This window comes from Coffea eugenioides, chromosome 11, assembly GCF_003713205.1.
Source record: "Coffea eugenioides isolate CCC68of chromosome 11, Ceug_1.0, whole genome shotgun sequence".
NCBI lineage: Eukaryota > Viridiplantae > Streptophyta > Magnoliopsida > Gentianales > Rubiaceae > Coffea > Coffea eugenioides.
In genome coordinates this window covers 43,273,070-43,293,950 of record NC_040045.1, presented here as the reverse complement: position 1 = coordinate 43,293,950, position 20,881 = coordinate 43,273,070, and the positions used below count along the sequence as shown (strand labels likewise).

Sequence of the window (20,881 nt, the reverse complement as noted above, 5' to 3'; positions counted from 1 at the left end):
AAAAAACAAAAAAAAGCTGCTGCGTTCATTTTTTTTTTTGTCTCCATTCCTCAAGCAAAATGCTTACTAAAGCAACCAAAGTTGTCCTTTGCATACTTTGCCCAAAAAAAGAAAAAAAAAAAGAAAGTGTAGCCTCGAAGGGATGTTTGAGCATTGGCAGACCAGAATTATTCCATTGAATCTGAACAGTGCAAATGCAAATCAATTAATAATGTAACTCAATTAATGTACAACCAGTTGATCCAAAATTTATACCTTAACAACATCATGCTCATAACTTGCATTTGAGGGGTTAATAATAAACTCTTTTTCTTGTCTTGGTGAAAATAGGGTTAATAAAATTCTTTTTTTTTGTTTGTTTTGTTGAAAATAAGTTGAAAACAGTTTCTTTTTTTTTTCATTTTTCTTTTCTCTCCCTATCTGACCCTTTTTTTTTAAAAAATAAAAAAATAAAATTTTGGGTGCTATAAAAGAGAGCCCTCCTCATCCAGCTGGATATTTCAGTAATTGACAGTAGGCCAGTTTCAACCCTAAAAAAACAAAAAAAAATTCGACTAGCCATCTTGGCCCTCGAGATATTATTTCTACATTATATTTTGCTTTCACGTCTCAGGCAGTTATATATACGTTGCGAAAATACTGACCAATATTTCTGAAACATCCCGAGTTGCTCCAGCAGTCCCCCTCAGCCCTCTAAAGGTACTAATCTCAATACTAATTTTCTCATCTCATTCTTTGTTGACCTCATGTCTGTTCGTTCATCAGTTCTTTGAAGGTTCTTCGGAAGTGCCGAACCTTTGGCAATTGTACCACCCAAAAAATGTTTATTTTTTGTCTGATAAGCAAACCATTGTCACTGCATCCTGTAAAGTTTCTGTTTTTGTTTGTGGGCTTCCTTTAAATATGGAATATAACTTGTCTCTAATTGGAAAATTTGTGAACTTTGAACAGTATTTGCTTTATGTTTCAATTGATGTCATATATTTCAGTTTTGTTCTCCAATAGGTCAGTCTATTTTATCCATATTTGCCGTGGCTCAATTTTGTCTTCATTGTTGCCCTATGCAGCAAAATTTTAAAATATATATTTAAAAACAAAAAAGATTTTTGGGAAGACCCTGTTTGGAGAATGTCGTTATATTTGAAGCTATGAGTTGGTATGCTGATTGGATTTTTGTTTGATTTTGGTTAGGGTGTATAGAAAGGTATAGTCTTTGGATTATGGCTGGCCAGAGGAATGATTACGGGAAGAGAATGCATTCTCAATCTGAATATTCAGCAAATGAGGGGAGTAAGAGAAGGAATCCAAATGAGGAAAAGGAAAGCAATGCCATTGGACCTGAGGATACGGTTTATAGATACTTATGCCCCTTGAGAAGAATTGGAAGTATTATTGGAGTAGGTGGGGACATTGCCAAGCAATTAAGGGCTGAAACTCATGCTAAGATTAGGATTAGTGAGATGATACCAGGGTGTGAGGAACGTGTGGTTACTATTTATAGTTCTAGGGAGGAGACTAATAGCTTTGGAGACGATGGCGATCTAATCTCTCCAGCACAAGATGCTCTTTTTAAGGTGCATGAGAGGGTTGTTGCTGAAGAGGTGCCTATAGATGATGAGTTGGAGGCATCTCAGCAGGTGACAGTCCGGCTGCTTGTGCCTTCAGATCAGATAGGTTGTGTGATTGGAAAAGGTGGACAGGTAGTCCAGAATATACGCAATGACTCAGGTGCTCAAGTTCGCATCTTAAGCAGTGAACATCTGCCTCCTTGTGCTCTGAGTTCAGATGAATTAATCCAGGTAAGTTTTCATGTTAGGATTTCTTCTAGTTCGGCAAGTATGACAAGGTCAAATTGATTGATATGCATCATTTCTCGATTTTATTTTGAGTACGCCTTATTCGCTAGTTTGAGTTTCTTCCTTGCTACGCAATTTCAGTTAACGGTTAAAGCACTCAGATATAGTAGAATTTTCTTTTGGCAGTTACTCTTAAGTGCCCAATCGAAGGTGCCTGAACCCCATAATTTGAATGTCATTAACAAAGTATTTAGTTTATCACTGTAGGAGTTAGCACGTTGTACGGGCTAAATAGTGGCTTCTCCATGCCATGCTACAATGAGAAGAGATAATTTACTGTTGAATAACGTAGCAAAATTTAAGACAACTACAGCATTCTTTACTTGATTTAGAAAATATTTGAACGTATAAATGATGGTAAATTGACTACTATTAGTGGCTCCATACCCAAAAGATCAACTTGTTGGAGTCACATACGGGTTCTTATGTAGAGATTCGGGCATTCCTACACCTGGCTTTTGTAAACTTCTCATGTCATACATTGTAAGGAGGAGTTAAGAGTGTCACGAAACAAATACTTGTTTGTATTTATTGTGTCAAAACTTCCTTATTTGGAGTTTCATGTATTTTATGCTGACTTATGGTAACTGATAAAGACCGTTATCTACTTCCTTATGTATCGCAGATTGTTGGGGAAACATATGCTGTTAAGAAAGCTCTTTATCAAGTAGCTTCTCGTCTTCATGATAATCCATCACGGTCACAGCATCTTCTTCTTTCTTCAGCAAGCATTTACCGATCTGGCAGTGGATTAGTCAATCCAGGTGTTGGTGCGCCACTGATTAGTTCATTAGTGGGTCCTTATAGGGGTTATAAAAGTGCTGGAGCGGACCACTCCACATCTGTAAAGGAATTTTCTCTTCGTTTGGTATGCCCTAATGAGAATGTTGGAGCTGTGATTGGAAAGGGTGGTGGTATCATTAAGCAAATAAGACAGGAATCCGGTGCATCCATTAAGGTGGATACATCTGTTGCTGAAGGAGATGAATGCATGATATCTGTATCAGCAAAAGAGGTGAAAGGGACTTTTTTTTTTTAACACTTCCCTGCTGTTTATCCCAAACAACATAAATAAGTGGATTGATCATTTAGAATGAAAACCATTGTGAATGGTTGCTTATTCAAGTTTTTGGTAATATGCAGACTTTTGAAGATGCATCACCTACAATTGACGCAACAATGCGCTTGCAGCCACGATGCAGTGAGAAAACCGATAAGGAATCTGATGATCCTGTAGTTACTACCCGTCTTCTTGTACCTAGCTCTAGGATTGGCTGCCTTATTGGTAAAGGTGGAGCTATTATTAATGAAATGAGAAGTGCCACAAGAGCAAGCATCCGCATTCTTTCTGAGGAAAATCTTCCCAAAGTTGCATCTGAAGATGATGAGATGGTCCAGGTGAACGAGAGAGATATATGTGATAATTAGAGACATAAAGCATGTGTCTTTCTATACAGATGCATGCTGTCAACTTACCTTTTTACTCCTACAATATGTGTTAATATCTAGAGTGGTTATGGTACAAATACCCAGTCATTATAATTTCTTATGCCAGTTTGTAACCTTGGTATCTCTGATTGTTATTTGCAATGCTCACCAGATCACTGGAGATCTAAATGTTGCAAGCACTGCCTTGTTACAAGTTCTTCTGCGCTTGAGGGCCAATTTATTTGAGATGGAGGGAGCTTTAGCTGCATTTCCACCAGCCGTTCCATATGTTCCATTATCCATGGATGCAGCTGATGGTCCAAAGCATGGCAACCGTGATCATAAGTCACATAATCATGGATATTCAACTTACTCTGGGGGATATGATTCCAAGAACTTGGTACAGCAGAGTGAAAGTTATGGTGTATATGGTAGTCCTCAGGTATATCGCCTAGCATTTTTGGATTATTAATGCTAGATTTACTTATATCTATCCAGTTTGAGACCCTTTTTGTACTTGTGGATTCAAAGAATGATGATCGTGAAGACAAAACACTTGGATTGATATTTAGATTCTACTCGTTTCACTAGACTGAACTTCATTATTTGTTTAGATTGGTGGTAGAAGTGGTGGCTATGGAGCATATGGAATTTACTCTGGTCGATCCAGTGGTGGATCTGGGTAATGAATTTATTCATCCCAGAAGGATTTTTTTTCACTTTTATTTATTTATTTTTTGCACTCTTTTTATTTTCATTGTTCATTTAGCTTCTCTGCCAAACTAATTCTTAGACTTTCACTTTGAGAATTGTCATCTAGTTCCAATTTTTGGCATCTCTGAACAGGTTGTCTAGCCATAACCCTGGTTCACACGGGAAATCTTATGGTCATTGAGTGCCTGGTTCTCAGGGCGCGTACAGGTAGAACCTGATCTCCCTCTTCTGAACATCAATTTTTTCCTTCTAAACATGTTCAGTACATAAATCTATCTTTGTATCTGGAAATGAACTGCCTATGTTCTCTTCGTCGCTTAAAATAGCCCCCACCCTGTACTTGGATTCTAATACACTTTTCTTTTTACCTTTCCTCCCTCTCAACTAAAACAGCTATGATCTATGATGCCTGAAGCCAGCCTATTGCCCTTTTGATGATGCCTCCAGCCTAAGACCTGAAGACCAGACGAAGATGATATGAGAAATTTGTGTTCAAACATGCCCCTAGCTTTGTTACTTTCTTTAGAGACAACCTATTAGGTCTTTTGTGGCTTTGTACCCAGAATACCGAGCTTTGTATTTTCTGCTTTTCCAAACAAGTATAGTTGGTTAAAACTTTTGAACTTTATTTGCAACACAGTTTGGTTACCTACAAAACCTATATGAACAGTGTCTATAGTTGTTTGCTGTTGTGAAGATTATGAATTTTGCTTGGATATACTGGATTTTTATGTTATTGTGAAGCCAGGTTCTGGAATGCCTGTTTCTCTGGCCTAGAAATGTTAAACTACAGGTTTCCAAGGAGAGAAGCATACCCACATATCTCATTTGATTATGTCCATTATATTGCTGTGGTAATTTCCTCCAACCTTGTTCAAGTTGACTAATTAAGTTAGAGTGGCCTTAGTATACATGGGTTTGTAGTTCATGTACAAATTGAGGCTTTCTTTTACCTAATTCATGTACAATTCCTGATTGCTATAAGGGACGTATTGATCAAATTTGCTTGACATCAATGTTTTAGTAGTGAACAAGTATTATATTTTTGAAGAGGTTCATAACCACGTACAGTTAAATCAATACAGTATGATAAACTTGGTGACAGCAAATACAGCATGATAAACCCAGATACAGCTCTTTGTTATATTTTAAAATGCAGTTTTTTTTTAAAAAATGCTGAGAACAGACAGACAGTTCAAACTGGGAATTGGTTTTAAAAGCAGGTCTGTATCTTCTCCTTGTTCAGGTGGGGAATGCGCCATAAGGATTCAGCGTAATGTACTGAACTGTTTTGAACTTTGATATTGCAGCTTATCTTCTGCTGAAGTTGATAACGATTCAGTACAGGACCATGTAAGGATTCAATTCTGTGTTTTGACATTGAGAATATTGTTCTATTCATGGCCTGCTTATCAATGTTCTCTATTTGGTAGGTAGGACAAGGTAAAGGTATTTCAGGTAGTACATTTTTACAAGTTAGAGGGCTGCTTTCTCCGCAAGATAACCAAGTCGATTAAAGATTGTGCATCACAAATATCCAAGTGTTCGTATTTGCAGCGTTGGCTCAAAAAAAAAAAAAAAGAATACATGATGGATGTTGACTTGCCAAAGTGTGGAGTGACAACAGTGGGTATTTCAGTGACTATAAAGTGGGTATGTAAGTTTGGGGTTCTGCATTTTTCTGTATGTTATTACTCTACTGGCTTCTTAGGACAGATGTGCATTAGAGATATAAATTAGTTTTACATGTTCTCCTCCATTATTATAATCCCTTCTTCCTTGTTGAGCAACTGAAGCTGAGCTTTCTTCTTCTGCAATGTGCCACAAGGATGAAGTTGTAATCTAGGAATGGTTTCGGTTTTGTGAGTTGGAAAATCATCTTCACATTCTAATCTGAGTCCGTTAGAGTTGCTTTGTTTTGTGGGAATAGCAAAATTGAATCCTGTAGGAAGAATGAATTTTGGCTAAGGGTCATAGCTGGTGGTCCTTTCTCTTGCTAAGAGGTTTAAATGAGAAGGTTTCTATTATTCTATGCTGTTTGCATCTGTCACAGTGCCTTGGACGGTAGCCAGCTTAATTTCGGGCTACTTCGTCGATGTGCCTACTTTGCAGATGTAAATGTAGGCCTCATCCATGAACGAACCTCATATACCTGAAGTCTTTTTTTTAAGTATTATAACTTTAATTGGCAGCATATCAGGTCAGAAAAATAATGACGACGACCGTTGGCTTCATATCATGAATATTCATGGTCTTCCACATATTCTGGGTCTAGGTGTCTTGAAAGTACGAGGATGCACAGAGAAGTCAAGTTCTATTTGCCAATTGAAAAATGTGGTAAATGGTGGCGGGAAAATGGCACCTTGGAGATGCGGAATTCCTCTATCAAGACTCAAGAATGATTCACTACAGTACAGTCTACATTACTCCAACTAAATAATTACGATATATCAGTCTACAATACTCCAATCAGGTGTATATAAATGTGTGCATGTTATTACTATGTTCTGCTTTTCACGAAGAGAGTAACTTTATGTCCAACTCCACATCAAGGATACAAGATCTTTTGTTAGTTCATCGCATCCATCGAAGTTGCGGCAAAGATCATCATACTCGAACTACTACCTAACATAGCTATAAAATCTGCAATGCATTTCTTATCACTCTTTGGTAATTCCATCAGCAGAATATAGCGAGCAACTTTTAGTTGTCGTCTACGTGCAAGGAGCCTGGGCAATGAACCGTATGGCATTGATCATCTGGATGAGAATTATCGTCAGAAAACCCGTCTAGTCCTTTGCTCTGGTCCTCCTGCTCGGGAGTGCACTTGTCCTGGCAGCTCTCATTCCCTGCGGAAAGAGATAAAATGGCTGATGCTCGTTGCATTGTAGTAGATTGTGGGTATAATGGCCGTGAAAGTCGCGTACCTTCACTATCATCACTTGAATGAGCATAAGCTGAGCGCTTTGAACGAATTTGCTGCTGTGGCGTAGGCTGTAATGTAAATTACAAAAATGCATGCTTTGTCAACTTTTAAAACTTAGCATCTATACGGGCTTGTTTGATTTTAGCCTATTGCAAGTGTTAGAAAGAGAAAGATTGATATCTTTGGACCAACAAAATCTCTGTTATAATGGAAAATGCATAAATTAACCTGCAACTTTGGACGAAGTGCTTCCAGCGGTCCTTTGCTCTTCTGCACTCCTTGCTGCCAAACAATTAAAAGCGGAAATCATCAGATGTTGTCTGAAACTCCAGGCTTTAACGTAGCTATTATATGTTTACAGATTCAATAGAAATGTAACAGAAAATAGAGATTGATATTCCTTGGAAAGTACCTTTCCCAGTGCCCAATCAGCAGAATCAAAAAAAGCATGGTCATGGTCCTGCCAGAATACCACAACTGTGAAAACATGCAGTCTGTGAAGTTCATGAAACTGGCGAAAGAGATGGTGATTACCTTGGATATCAGGGGCCGTTTTTTAGGTGCTAATCCTCCGTACTTCTTCTTGATTGCTTCCTCCTGCAGAGAATAGCTGATCCATAAAACCTCTTCTCTAAATAAAGATCATGGGCAGGGCAGAGCCAGTTCGCCCTGTGAGTTTCATGATCCCAAATTACACCAATGGCGGCTGTCTTTAGATTTTGCTTTACTAAAATAATGAGCCTTTTTTTTTGTCGGATACCTGTTGTTCAGGGCAGGGCAAAGGATCTTGCTTCTCCGGCTCTGAAAATTTTGAATGTTCAACATGTTGTTCATCATCAGGATGATCATCTCTTAATTCTGTACCATTCTCATCCTCAGATTTTGTGTCTGACATGTCGTATGTTTCCTTCATAACATCGCGGGATCGCAAATGTTTTTCAGTACAACTCAAAATTAGTATTTACAACCAATAAGAAACTAATCACCAAAGGCAAAAGTTAAGAAAAATCATGAAGAGAAAATATATTGTTGACGTACGATTGATGCATACAAAAAATGAAGCTAGGATGGTGGAGTACCTGAGCTTTACTGCAAAATTTTTGCTCGGAAGTCTAGAACAAACTACTGTGTTTGTTGTTGAGCTCAGACTGGAGAATTCGAGATATTACAAAATGGTTGCGTGGTCTGTCAACCGAATCAAAGATGCTCATAGGCTAAGATTCCAATGGGCTGCGTCACAAATGGATCCTTGGATTTCAAAAATTGGAAATTGGGCTTCGGCTGGATCCTTGTATTACACACACACACACAACCCAAAAGAGGGAGAGAGAGAGAGAATTACAATTCTGGTCCGAATATTGACGTGACCAATATATGGATATATTTTATTATTGATTATGGCTAGCAATTTTTTATTTAATTTTTAAAAATTATTTGCTGTCACATGACCAGATTCCAGTAGTAATTGGGTAAAATCAACCGTTAAGACTAAATGTGCATAAAAATTGAAATATTCGGAACTACATTTGCTACAATCCTAACTTTAAGGACTAAAAACGCTCATACTTCAAGTATTTGAAATCAAAACAGCAATTCTCTCGAAGAAAAAAAAAGGCATCTTATCAATCTATTGATTCTATTCCTTTAAACAAATTCATTAGACATTCAGAAACATTAATGTGCACAATATAAGAGGCCATTGTTTTTCATTTGCTCTTAGGAAGAATGGAAAGATAACCAAAAAAAAAAAAATAGTAATAATAAAGATTAACAGCATCATCGTCCTATTTGTTTGCAGATACAGGGGCCTCAACAACTGCTTATAGTCGCGGACGTGGATATCAAGTCATAAGGTTCGCTTTATGGCAGATAATTTTGTATTGCCGGCATAATATTTTGGGAAAACAAAAAAAATCTAATCTACTGCCACATGGCTTGCGATGTCCGGGCATTTGTTTGAATTGGTAAACAATGTTGGCTTGACTGCAGAAGTATGGAGGCCTAATTTTTAAAGTAACATTATCATATCAGAGGGTGACCAGTTTCTTGATTGAATTGGAGTGTTAGGAGGACAGGTTGGAGACGATCATTTTCGAGATAGTGGAGATAAGTCTTCTGGGGTCGGTGGTTAAATGCAGGTGGCTACTCTGCTGCCAGGAGAAAGGAAAAAAAAAAAAAAAAGAAGAAAGAAAGGGTCAAATGAACCCTCCTTATCCAGAACCTGAATGCGGCAAGTGATAAGGAGCCTTGCCTGTTGAGGTCACAAGATGTGTACAACTGGATCAGATTATGACTGCGGTCTCGCGCTCATTCGGCGGGCAACTGAGGATTTATGGGCGGTACCCGGGCGGGCATCCCGTTTCCCCAACAAAAAAAATAAGAAAAGGTATTTTAGCCTTTCAGGCAAAAAAAAAAAAAAAAGAATTAATCTTCTAACAATGTACGCATTTTCATCATTAGATGCATAACACATAATTTAAATTTGAATTTGAAACTCAAATTTTGCATATGTATCGCATATCTGATCATAAAAATGTATACACCGTTAGTACATATAAAATTTATTCAAAAAAAAAATAAGGGATGATCTTTAAAGAAATAGTAAGTAAATTCATAGTTAAGGTAGCCAGTAATTTTACCCCTAAGAATAATCGGCATTATTTTGGGTCGAACTAAGCTATATCTCGTACGATAGACAATCATTGATAAGCACTTAAATTCATCATTCATTATCTACTGCTATATGATTTCTTAGAATTTAAAATACAAATTTTTTAACTTTTTTTTTTCGTTTGCAAATCTTCATATTGGATAATGGATTATTTGCAAAAATTTATTTGCTTGAATTTTCATATTACAGAATGGATTATTTACATAAATTTATTTACCTGTATCATCGACACATTTTTCAATCACTTTTTTTTTTAATATCTCACTATATCCATCCAGTGTTATAACATTATTATCAACACCACTCAGCTAGTTGAGCGCAGCACCGCCTCTGTGTGATTTTAGTTTCCAAAATCATTTGATTGGTGCTGTTCTCTTCTTTAATTAGAAAAAAAAAAAAAAAGAAGAAGAAGCTAAAATAGGCCGCAATCTTGGCTACGCAAAGAGCAAAGAAGCATCTCGTTATATCATCTCAATAATCAAAAAACAAGGACAAAAAAGGGTGTTGAGAACCTCAGTCCGCAATCTTGTCTATGCAAAGCTGCAACAAGCATTCCAAGCTTTACCTCACCCCTGCCCTGCCTGCTCTTTCCTGTACTGTTATATTTATATTTCCCGATCGATCCACAGCCCTTTACTATAACTAAATCGAATCTCACCTCGAACAAGCTCTCTCTGCGTTCTTCCAGTGCTTTGCATAAAGCGAAGAAGGCATGAATTAAACTAGCCTTTCAATTGATGAGCCAAAAGAATTGATCATCATGCTTCTGCACAGTTGAAACATCTAAGGTCTTACATATGGATCCGATGTTTTCAGCCATGCAGCCAAGGATGACTTGCCGGCAAGTTATTTCATGGTTTTACTTGCTTTCCAGATAATAGTACAGGAAATAGAAGTTTTAAGTAATTTTGTTGCCAATTTATGGTACGAAGCAAATAGTAGTATTTTTCTTTCTATATCAAGTTTGTTTGGTATTCCAAGTAGATTTTGTTTTTTTTTCATTAACAGTGAAAGAAAATACAGAAATCTTTGTGAGCAAAACCGGCAAGTCTTCTTTGGCTCCAAGGCTGTATCGCATTCATATGTTATACCGTGATGATGTTCCAGTCCAGTATCGCTTAGGTCCTCAATGGAATGCTGCAAGATCATCTTTTTCCTTTCATTTTCTCTCTTCCTTTGTTAATTTTTTGTTCTAACAGAGTAAGGGTGGAATTTAAAGAAATGGTGAGGAAAAAAAAAAAAAGGAATTTGAACCCAAAATCTCTAATCATTAAAGTCTCATCTTAGTCACATATATCTTTCTCTCTTCTTTTTTTTTTTTTTTTTCTAAAGGAAAACCAATATCTTATTTATTTGCATGTGGGGCTAGTTTTATCTTTTGAGCAACTTACTTGTACTAATTATCCATACCAAGCAAGTGAGTATTTTTCCTTTTAATTACTATATATATATATATAGTGCATTGGACGTTTTTCTTTTGGTCAAAACTACAATGCATTGACCATGAAGGCCATTACTTTTACCATTATTAAAATTACAGATGCAAATTAGAAATAATCTGTCTACTCATTACCTTGATTCCATGTAATTCAATTTTTGTGCATCAAAATGTAGATCCAAATTAAACTAAACCGTAGCCAATAGCTCTATCATAAGAAGGTCGCAACAAATTGATCACTGCATCATCGTTTTAGCAAGTCATTTGGATATATTTACATGTGAATCATCACGTTCTGTTGAATCTCGTAATTTTATATCTTGACTTTTAGTTTTTCATGCAGTTGAAGCTAGAAAACATCAGCATTTCTGGATTTTATTACTTTTTTTTTTGGATATTTGACTAATATTAGAAGCATGTTTTTTTTTTAAAAGATTTTTAATGTTTGTAGAAGGCATAATGCCGCTATTCTCGTAGTCATGGTTCTATCTAAGAGATGAATCGGTATAAAGTTCAATAGAAACTAGTGTGAAAAGCACGCCCTCAAATTAACACTTTTAGAAGTTATTAGAATATTGTTTTGCCCCCCAAAAAAAAAGAAAAATTTATGATTTCTTTATGGAAACAAAAAAAAAAAAGTTATTATAAGTGGAAGTAATTAGAAGTTACTAAACTTAAGTAATTATTTTTAATAAATCTTGGCTTTTTATGAAGGTGAAATTGAAAAATAAAAGGATGACACAAAATTTCAACACCAAACCCTCTCCTCATGATTTATATATAGAATGATTAATGAATTCCAAGTTGAAAAGAATTCCAAATTGATAATTTTCGTATCCATGATCGAAGACAACATTGATTTGATTTAATCTCAATTTGACTATGATATCCCCACACTCTTCAGCACTTTTTTGTCTTGAACCGCTTCTCCATGCTCGAATATTTGATGGATCAGTTGGAAGTGGGACTGACATATGACTCGTCCATTCAATTTAACAATGCCATAGACAAAGTAGAGCAGTTGGGCTTCGAGAGATTTGAGTACTGAAAATGCATTAAGATCAAATGATGTAGAAATGCGTCTTGGGTCGACGGAAAGCAGCGAGAATGCATAATCTAATTCGAGTCATCACACCTACTATCCACTTTGCTGATTTACTATTGGTGGTTTGAGAAAAGTCCAAACGTGCTTAGATATGCTATAGTGTTGCTACTATAAACTCAGGGTACGTCCCTGTGTCTTTCATGAGAGTTCAGATAAAAAATCAAGAACCAATTTTTCTTAGTGGTTTTGATCAAGGTTACTACAACTGAGAAGAGACGGGATGGAAACAAAAACGAAGGCAGTGAAACTTGAGACTGGTGAAGCATCCAGAGCAAAGGGAAGTAGAGGAGTCTCAATATTTGATCTCATTCTGCGGATTGTTGCAATTGTTGGCACATTAGGAAGTGCGATTGCCATGGGAACCACTAGTGAAACTCTTCCCTTCTTCAGTCAGTTCGTACAGTTCCAAGCTCAGTATGACGATTTTACTACCTTCACGTGAGTAATATAATTCGTTTTTCATCAAGCATTGCAATTCTGTTATATGCGTGATTGGTTTTTTCAATCACTAATACTATCACAGATGCAGAATAAACATTTTGTAACCTCTCTTTGTTCCTTTGTTCTTTTAAGACTCTTCGTGATTGTGAATGCAATTGTATGTGGATATCTTGCTCTTTCACTTCCGCTCTCCATCTACCACATTATCAGGAGCAGGGCAGCAAAGAGTAGAGTTCTACTGATCTTCTTGGACACGGTAGTACCCTTCTGATAGATTCCTTCTGCTCATTTTGCTCTGATCCTCAACAGAGTCCACAGCCACAACAGAAAATAATGAAGGTTGTTGCTGTTTCCCTTTAGGATTCAGGGATTCTAACGCTCTCTTATCTGTCTGCAGACAATGCTAGCTCTTCTAACCGCGGGAGCCTCAGCAGCAGCAGGCATAGTGTACTTGGCGCATAACGGGAACTCATCAGCCAACTGGTTTGCAATTTGCCAGCAATTCCAGGACTTCTGTCAGCGCGCCTCTGGATCTTTGATTGGTTCTTTCGTTGCAGTGGTTTCCATCGTTCTGCTTGTCATTTTGTCTGGCATAGCACTATCTAGGCACTAATCCCTTCAAAGGGAAATTTTAGTTAAACATCTATGTTGGTGTGCCGCTGTTTGTGGGATTTGTAATAGCACTGATGTCTTCTGTTTGCGCGGTGCTTCTGTGCATTCTCTTGGACTATGAGGTCTGTCTACCATTGAAGTGCACCCTCTTTTCCACCACCCCCAAAAAGAAACCAATGTGCAGAAGGGATTCAGAATCTCAAACTCTGAATTTGAGATTGAACAGGAAATTAGTCCTTCAAGTTTGATAAATGCGTTTGTTTTGGAAAAAAAAAAAAAAGGTTTGAGAATCAGGTTCTGAAACGCTGTTCCAAATTGGCTTTAGAAGCAGTGCTAAACTACTATCAGAATAAAAAAATTGCTTAATAATTACTTTCGTGTAGAGAATTCAATGACCTCAAATGAAATCTCCATACAGCTCTCCCAAAAGAAGGGCTTCAGCATACAATCACTGGGTTTCCAAATGGTACATATTTTGGCATCCTACAATTGTGGAAACAACTGGAACCTGTTCATCGTTATGTTTTCAGAATAACAAAATGTAACGTTAAAATCCACATCCCATTTTCCTATACTAATAAATTGGGGTCCTGATACCTCCAAAGCAGATTGTAGCAGCAAGATCAATCCACCAAACTTCTCGTCAGTTGGGTGTACGCGTTCCCCTTGAAGGTGAAACTTACTTTGGCTATGCTAGTAATGCCACGAGATCGTCTATGGACTTGAGCGTCTTCTCATAGTACAAATACGATTCATATACCTTGGGCGTTCGAACATAAATATCGAACTGAAGCACAAAACACCATTCCTTAGATTAAATTCTACCCACAAATGAAACAATTAAATTTGCACAAGAAGAAATAACTGTAACAAATGACCGGCATACCTCAGCCATGTTATCAACCAATTCATTAGCAGTCGCAATGTAGGACTTCCACCTGCCTCTTGGGATGGTAACGATTGCATTTTTCATGTCCTTGGAAAGATAGGATTGCTTCTGACGTATATACATCAGGACATAGTTCCATGACATAGCCTCCAGCATTTCCCTGAGGCTATGAAGTCCTTGAGCAGTCTGTCGAATTCGGGCAGCTGCATCCTCGGGGGACAAGTCTGGCTCAAAGAACTTCTCCCATATGAATGAACGTGTGCCCCAATTCTCAGCCATTGCTGGTGGGGTTGTGTTGCCCAACCCCTGCACTCCTGCTGCTACTGAAGTTGATAGAAATGCTGTGACGACTTTTCTTCTGAGGGTCATTGTATTCTCTTCAGGAGCTAAGGTTGCTTGGATTCTTGGGAGTAGCCGGCATGCATTTTGATGATTTTTGGGTGCTATCTTGAATTGAGAATTGAATAAAGGTGTAGAGTTCATGAGGCTACTCGTGATTGTGTGCATAAGGTAAACAAACAGGAGGAAGAAGCAGTGGGTCAGTACTCAGCAGTAGACGAATGCCGCAGACGGTTGGAACTCGGTCAGGTATTGGTCGAACACCTCGTAGCGGGCTGCCCGTTGCTACAAGATGGACCTTTGCTTTTGGTGACATGGCATTCGTTATCTTGTTTGTTGCCTGTTTGAAACACTGCTGTGGGAGGTCAAGGGTTCGAACCTTGCCTCCCACAAAAATTATCACAATATGTGACGATTTTCATTAGCCAATTTTGATGGAATTTCTACTCACATCGAGTCTCCTCCTCCTCCCCTAGAATAGGTTAGTTTAGATTATAAAAATTCTATCGTACCGAAAAAAAAAAGAAAAAGAAACACTGCCTTTTGTTAGCAATCCCTAGCTTCAAACACTTTCCTTTTTATTTTTTTTGGGGGGTGGATTTAAATATATTCTACAGAAATAAATCGACAAGAACTTTATAATTCTTAAGGATTAATTGATCATTTCTGAAACGAACTAGAATTGCTCCCAGTGGATAATTAATCTGTTAAATAACAAGAAGGTCAGCTTGGGGGTGGGACTGGGATGAGTTGGGAATATAATTTGTTTGGATAGTGAAATTATCCCAAATAATATTTCGCTGGCATCATAAACACATTTCCCAATTCACCTTTTTATATTCCCAACCATCTTTTTATCTCACATACATCACATCACAAAAAAATGATATAGTAATTATTTCAAATAATATTTCAAATAATACTCTATCCAAACAAACCAATTATTGTAAAAAATTATACGAAAAACACACACACGCGCGCGCGCGCGCCCGCTGTTCCAATGCCAAACGAGTACTTACCAGGTATTTACAATAAGTCGCACCAACTGACCAACGTCGTTTTTGTCCAATGATGATGAGTTTACCGTTTACCACTAAGGTTGAAAAAAAAAAAAAAGGTCACTAATTCTCCGCCTCCACCACTTCAGTCACTTACCCGACGCTCCCCGCCGGCCACCATAAAAATCCCACCAACATGGTGTCAAATTTGCCACAAATTAAGACCATGGGGATCGTGAGCTACTTCCGAATCAAAGGAACATTGAGTTGGCCGCAGAAGCTGACCCAAGAGTTCAAAACCGCCCGTGAAAGAAGATTAGTTAAATTAGTAGGTGGAGGCGTAGAGCCGTCTCCGTTCCCGTCGTTCCACACCCCTCCCACCGATGTCTCACCTCCTGCTGCTGCTACTCAGGTCTGCAGCTACGCCTCCCAACTCCAACATTTCTGTAATAAATGAAATTTTGCTTAGCTTTTTGTATGTTATGTTAACGGCTGATATTTGCATTTCACCCTTGAGTTAAAACATTTGGACTCGAACTCGAGTTGAAATCTAGTTAAGCTCGAACTTGAGCTTGATTTTATTTTGCATTATTCGAGCTCAAATTCAAACTCATGCTTACCAGTCCAATTGAGCCTCATCGAGCCCAATCGAGATTAATCGAGCTTAACAAATATAATTTTATATTTTATATAATTTTAAATAAGAAACAAAATAGGTGTTTCATACTAATAAGTAAAAAATTTAAAAAAAAACATATATATATATATATGTATATATGTGAAGTTTGATTAATCTCGACGACTTTTCGATCTTCACATATTAAAATCGAGCTGAACTCGTCAAGTAGCTCGTGTTGTTCGAGATCGGTCAATGTGAGTTCGAGTTTTGACCGAGCAAGTTTGCGAGCTAGTCGATTAAATTCGACTCATTTGCAACCTTAATGTAGTCAGGTCTATATATGTGTCAGTCATTGACACGGATTCCTTAGTCTCCCCTCCCTATAGAACAAGACAGATTAGGTTATAAGAATGTTATAATTGGGGTTTGCTAATTTATGCTTATTAGCATTAGCACTACTAGAAAAAGGAAAAATGGTGGGCATCGTTAAAGTTTTGATTTTTGATGGGATTTCTCAGCAACATGTAGCGCACTATTATCTGTTCATGATATACCAATACATTGGGTTTCGTCTGGCTGCTTAATTCTTTATTCGATTCTCCTGCTTTCCTCAGCATCTGTCGTTTCACTGCTTTTGTTGCTGACAAGAATTAAGCGGGAGTTCCAAAGTTCTCATCTTTGCTTCCAAAATGAGTAATGATAAAGACGTTGCCCATTATTTGGTTATATCATACATGAACCTCGATTTTTGCCTCCACGATGTATTATTAGCGAGTTGAATTCTTGAAATTTAATTTATAACGCTGATAATGACCCACCGAGCCCTTTGAGGGAGTATTTGTATTAAGGATTATTTTGTTGCATTTCTTGACTCCCATGTCTTTCTAGGCTTATGCACATTGATATTACCAAACATGGTGCCCTTGTTAATTTACTGTTAAAAGTGAATAATCATATCTAGATAAACTACTATGGCACGACAATTTTGTGTTTGCAAGTTGGACTGACTTTCATTCCCTTGCTGTTGAATTCTGTAGAAAGACAAATCTTATGCAAAATTTACTTATTAATTTGTGTCCCCTCAGGGTGCTTCAGGATGTCTTGAAACTGATACTTTTAATCCATGTGCCATCGATAGAATTGTCATCATCCTATACTTCACAACATGCCCTGGAATCAGTTTGAACCTGTAGAATCTGCATAGGATTGCAAGTGCCATCTTCATCTGTAAGTATGCTGAATCCTTCCCAAGGCATATTCTTGGCCCAGCCTGCATTCACAAGTAATCAGATGATTAAGTGACCAAAGAGTTATTCAAACCTGTAGTGTTTATGCTTATGATTGTTCAGGATAAGCCATGATGAATGTTATGCTTTTGTTTGATTTTGTGCATATACATGGTTATCGATGTAGAGGTAAATCTGGTTCTTTTGGTATACCTGAAAGGCGGTGAATTTGAAAGGAGGTGCACTTTGGAAGCATCCTTCCTTGAGCCATCTCTCCGGCTTAAATGAAGCTGCATCAGGACCCCAATTGTACTCCATTCTCCCCATGGAGTATGGAACATATGTTACCATTCCTCCTGCTTTTACCCTGGTTCCATCTGGTAAAATGTCATCTTCCAGGATGCCCTTGGGATCCTGCAAAATTTTTGTCGGTAAAATAGATCTGCTTTTGCTGATTTTACAGTAAAGAAAATGGAGAATGTGCTGACCTGAGGAACAGCGGGATACAATCGAAGTGTTTCTGTAATCACAGCATGCAAGTAAAATAGTCTGCCTAAGGACTCATAATTGAGGAGTCCTGCAAATTGCATTACTCTCTTATTGAATGATTCAAAATCATCTCTCTGATACGGATGCAATATGATATTTTCTTCTTTTGCCCTGGATTCCTCTAGAGTTTTTAGTTCTTCGTAAATCTTCTCTGCTACATCTTCATGAGTCATTATCATGTATATAGCCCAAGAAAGTGTTGTGGCTGTGGTGTCGCGACCAGCGATCACAAAATTCAGTACAACATCTCTTAGGCTTTTGTCAGTCATATGGTTGTCGGGATCTTTGCTGAGCTCGATAAATCTTGACAAGATGTCATGCTTAATCTGATAAATGATTGTCAAAGGCATCAGTGAGGTTACATGCTCGAAGAAAGTAGCAAGTCTGCACTCTGCACAAGTTTATTAGTAAGCTGTTACATTTTTACCTTGGCATCCTTATTTGCCCCCTGAGCTTCTTGTAGCTCAGCCTTTCTTCTCCTTATAACGGAGTACGTGAAGTCATCAATAATTTTTATACTCTGGTCGAGAACAGCTTCTGATCCCACATTGAGAAATTTCTTTATTTTCCACAGAGGATCGATGAATCGTAGAGTCACAATTATGTTTGCAGTGTCAAATGCTTGTGCAAAGCGATTATCTGGCAAGTCAGGGGCCAATGTTCCTATTTCTGCACCAAATCCCACTTTGCAAATGGAGTCCAAAGTCATCCTCATCAACAATTCCTGAAAATTAGTCAGTTCCTGTAGCTGTCAGGTAAATTGATGGAACATTGATGGATCATGGTTAAACAGCAAAGGATTTGTAGGTATTTGCAACTCAACCCAACTCCCTTATCAGTGGCTTGTCTTTCGCAATTGAAAAAGAATAACTCAATTGTTTTAAGACAAGTTTAATGTCTATACGCAATTAAATGTCACCATCCGTATAAAAGTTGTATTGCTTCTGTCAGTTGTCCGATTGTCTTGAAAAGAATGATAGTCACCTGCATATCTATTTCCTGTTTCTGGAGAGATGCCTTGCTCAGAATTTCAGAAAGTTTAAGACTATACTCTCTGAAGACAACTGTACTGAAATCCCTCAAGTTCCTGGAAGCGAACTCAAAGCTTGCTGTCTTCCTTTGCTTTCTCCACAGCTCTCCATCAACATTAAAGATTCCATTACCAAGCAACACTTCCATATACGAATGATATGTGGCCCCCTATAAAAACGAAAATAAAGTTAAACCAACTTATGGAGGATTATCCCAGTGCCAGCACATATGCGTAACAGATGAAAAGTCTTACGGTATAAAGCATGAAGTGAAGTCTACAGAAAATCAGCCATACAAGTACTCGGACCTAATAACCGGGCATATGCATCATTCAGTTCTTTTTCAGGATAGGAACAGGAATGGGTGATTCTCTGGTTTTCAAGAAAGTGACAGAAAAAGTTCAATAAAAGGATAAAAGAAGAGACAGCATGATTAAATGACCTTTGGATAATTCCCGAAGTTGGTTTTGAGAACATGTTCCACATTCGTTGGATCAGCAATGTAAGTGTAAGTGGTAAACGGCATTGGGACCACGACAGTTCTTGACTGAGCAAGATATTTGAGGATCCAGTCGTGCATTTGGTCATAGTTCAACAGCTGTTCGATGGCAGCGCCTACCAATGGCCACGTTTTGGGACAGCCCTTCACATTCCTTTGCTTCAACCTGTGAATGAGAACCCATGATACTAAGATAACCATGCAAGCAACAAAGATCAATGTCTCCATGCTGTTTCTGTAGTTATCATCACTGTCGTCATGAGCTGGAGGGTACTTTCGATCTAAAGGAGTGGAGATTAGATGGTTTTTGGCCCTTTCTTCCATGTTAGGACTGGCTCAAGCGAGCGAGATGAAAGACTTGCTAATCAGAGATGCTACTTTTTTCCATGTTAGAACGAAATTGATCGTTGAAAGGTGTTGGATGAGGAGTTATTAATCTTTGTATGATGTTCATGCGGCTCAAATGAGTTGGTGAAGAACTGGTAACCGATTATTATTAATTGGCTACAATTTCGCCCCAACCATCTTTGTATGGTATGAGTTTTAAACGTGTCATGCTCTTGGCGATCCTGACCTAACTTCTCTCGTGCAAGAAATCAGAATTGCAAGACGAATTTAGAGCTTAAAATTCCAACCAATTAATGCATACGCAAAATTTTTTTTCCAGTAATAATACGCCTCCTGAAGTCACGTAGCAAACGTACAAAAGAATTTATCAATTACGGCGGTTAACGAACCAATCGAAATCCTTCTTCTTTTGTCATTTTTCTGCTTTTCTTCTTTCGTAATCTTTCCCGGAAGGGGAGAGGCGGCGGCGAAAGGCTGACAGGCAGTCGATAAATTAGGTAAATTTAATTATCTATAAGTTTATTTATTTAAGTGAAAGAAGTATACCATAGTTTTTCTCAAATGTAAGGGTGGTACCAACCTGCGGGCTACGACTATAAGTACCATATTGGCGATTCATCTCATCCACCATGAGTTGAGTTGAATGGGGTTAAAAACAAAAAAAAAATATGCATCAGACTTCGATGCTTATCCGATCTGATTAAAAGCATGCTGATTTGCTAAGTTCGGGCTATATTTAATTAGCTGTGACAGTCTAAACTCAAAATATTCAAAAGTATCGAACATGTCAACGTAGAAAACTTTTTTTTTTTTTTTTTTTTTTTTTGTGGGAAGGATCAACGTAGAAAGAAAACTTTGGTGCATGCAATGCAACTTTTTTGGCTCGTGCATGCACCAAAGTTTTTGGTACTGACAAATCATGAAAGTTCTTCGCCCGATTGGTCCATCATTCAAGTCTTTTTATTCTTTTCTCCTCGTTTTAGGAAATTGGCTCTGACGTCCATTGACTAGTGGTAATTTGAGTTTATCCTATTTCATTGAAATCAAATAATCTTCGTTCCAAGTCCAATGTTTTGGAGTCATCTCCTAAACGCCGCTCTCATTGGCCGATGCTGAAATGTATAGCGATGATGAATTGTACTATTATAATTTTAATAGAACCAAACTAAACTTGACGACCCCATGCCTTGGC

The 20,881-nt window shown here is 37.8% G+C and overlaps 5 protein-coding genes and 1 long non-coding RNA gene across 10 annotated transcripts; 3 read left to right on the top strand and 3 right to left on the bottom strand.

Annotated features, from left to right (window-relative positions):
- Nucleotides 1-609: 609 nt before the first annotated feature.
- On the top strand, nt 610-6,028 carry LOC113751806 (RNA-binding KH domain-containing protein RCF3-like). 4 transcript variants are annotated; one of them, XR_003464860.1, is made up of 10 exons: nt 610-699; nt 1,192-1,799; nt 2,482-2,871; nt 3,000-3,254; nt 3,457-3,726; nt 3,899-3,966; nt 4,131-4,205; nt 4,747-4,852; nt 5,309-5,351; nt 5,432-6,028. XR_003464860.1 is itself a non-coding variant. In XM_027295951.1 (8 exons), the coding sequence occupies exons 2-7, from the start codon at nt 1,221-1,223 to the stop codon at nt 4,177-4,179; spliced, it is 1,611 nt and encodes a 536-aa protein (XP_027151752.1). In that variant the 5' UTR covers nt 610-699; nt 1,192-1,220; the 3' UTR covers nt 4,180-4,205; nt 4,392-4,716. The 4 variants fall into 4 exon arrangements, 1 of the variants encoding a protein (XP_027151752.1); XR_003464859.1 differs by having other exon boundaries at nt 5,245-5,351; XM_027295951.1 differs by lacking the exons at nt 4,747-4,852; nt 5,309-5,351; nt 5,432-6,028 and adding an exon at nt 4,392-4,716.
- Nucleotides 6,029-6,343: 315 nt separating this feature from the next.
- On the bottom strand, nt 6,344-8,086 carry LOC113751807. Of its 2 annotated transcripts, XM_027295953.1 has the most exons (7): nt 8,004-8,086; nt 7,685-7,831; nt 7,459-7,521; nt 7,337-7,384; nt 7,153-7,206; nt 6,926-6,992; nt 6,344-6,847 (listed from the first exon to the last, which is right to left on the bottom strand). In XM_027295953.1, the coding sequence occupies exons 2-7, from the start codon at nt 7,817-7,819 to the stop codon at nt 6,702-6,704; spliced, it is 513 nt and encodes a 170-aa protein (XP_027151754.1). In that variant the 5' UTR covers nt 7,820-7,831; nt 8,004-8,086; the 3' UTR covers nt 6,344-6,701. The 2 variants fall into 2 exon arrangements, with proteins under 2 accessions (XP_027151754.1, XP_027151753.1); XM_027295952.1 differs by having other exon boundaries at nt 6,344-6,992.
- A 4,120-nt stretch (nt 8,087-12,206) lies between these two features.
- Nucleotides 12,207-13,461, top strand: LOC113753538 (casparian strip membrane protein 1-like). The gene is made up of 3 exons (XM_027297717.1): nt 12,207-12,576; nt 12,712-12,835; nt 12,977-13,461. Exons 1-3 carry the CDS (start codon nt 12,359-12,361, stop codon nt 13,190-13,192), a joined length of 558 nt encoding a protein of 185 aa, XP_027153518.1. The 5' UTR covers nt 12,207-12,358; the 3' UTR covers nt 13,193-13,461.
- Nucleotides 13,462-13,583: 122 nt separating this feature from the next.
- On the bottom strand, nt 13,584-14,726 carry LOC113753537 (photosynthetic NDH subunit of lumenal location 2, chloroplastic). The gene is made up of 2 exons (XM_027297716.1): nt 14,078-14,726; nt 13,584-13,978 (listed from the first exon to the last, which is right to left on the bottom strand). Exons 1-2 carry the CDS (start codon nt 14,585-14,587, stop codon nt 13,880-13,882), a joined length of 609 nt encoding a protein of 202 aa, XP_027153517.1. The 5' UTR covers nt 14,588-14,726; the 3' UTR covers nt 13,584-13,879.
- Nucleotides 14,727-15,752: 1,026 nt separating this feature from the next.
- LOC113751173 lies at nt 15,753-18,823 on the top strand. Its single transcript, XR_003464783.1, has 3 exons — nt 15,753-15,829; nt 17,132-17,263; nt 18,386-18,823. It is a non-coding gene; the product is annotated as an uncharacterized LOC113751173 (long non-coding RNA).
- LOC113751172 (cytochrome P450 704B1) lies at nt 15,758-19,792 on the bottom strand. Its single transcript, XM_027295072.1, has 7 exons — nt 19,285-19,792; nt 18,796-19,011; nt 18,239-18,535; nt 17,751-18,137; nt 17,476-17,676; nt 17,123-17,306; nt 15,758-15,829 (listed from the first exon to the last, which is right to left on the bottom strand). Exons 1-7 carry the CDS (start codon nt 19,663-19,665, stop codon nt 15,822-15,824), a joined length of 1,674 nt encoding a protein of 557 aa, XP_027150873.1. The 5' UTR covers nt 19,666-19,792; the 3' UTR covers nt 15,758-15,821.
- Nucleotides 19,793-20,881: the final 1,089 nt, after the last annotated feature.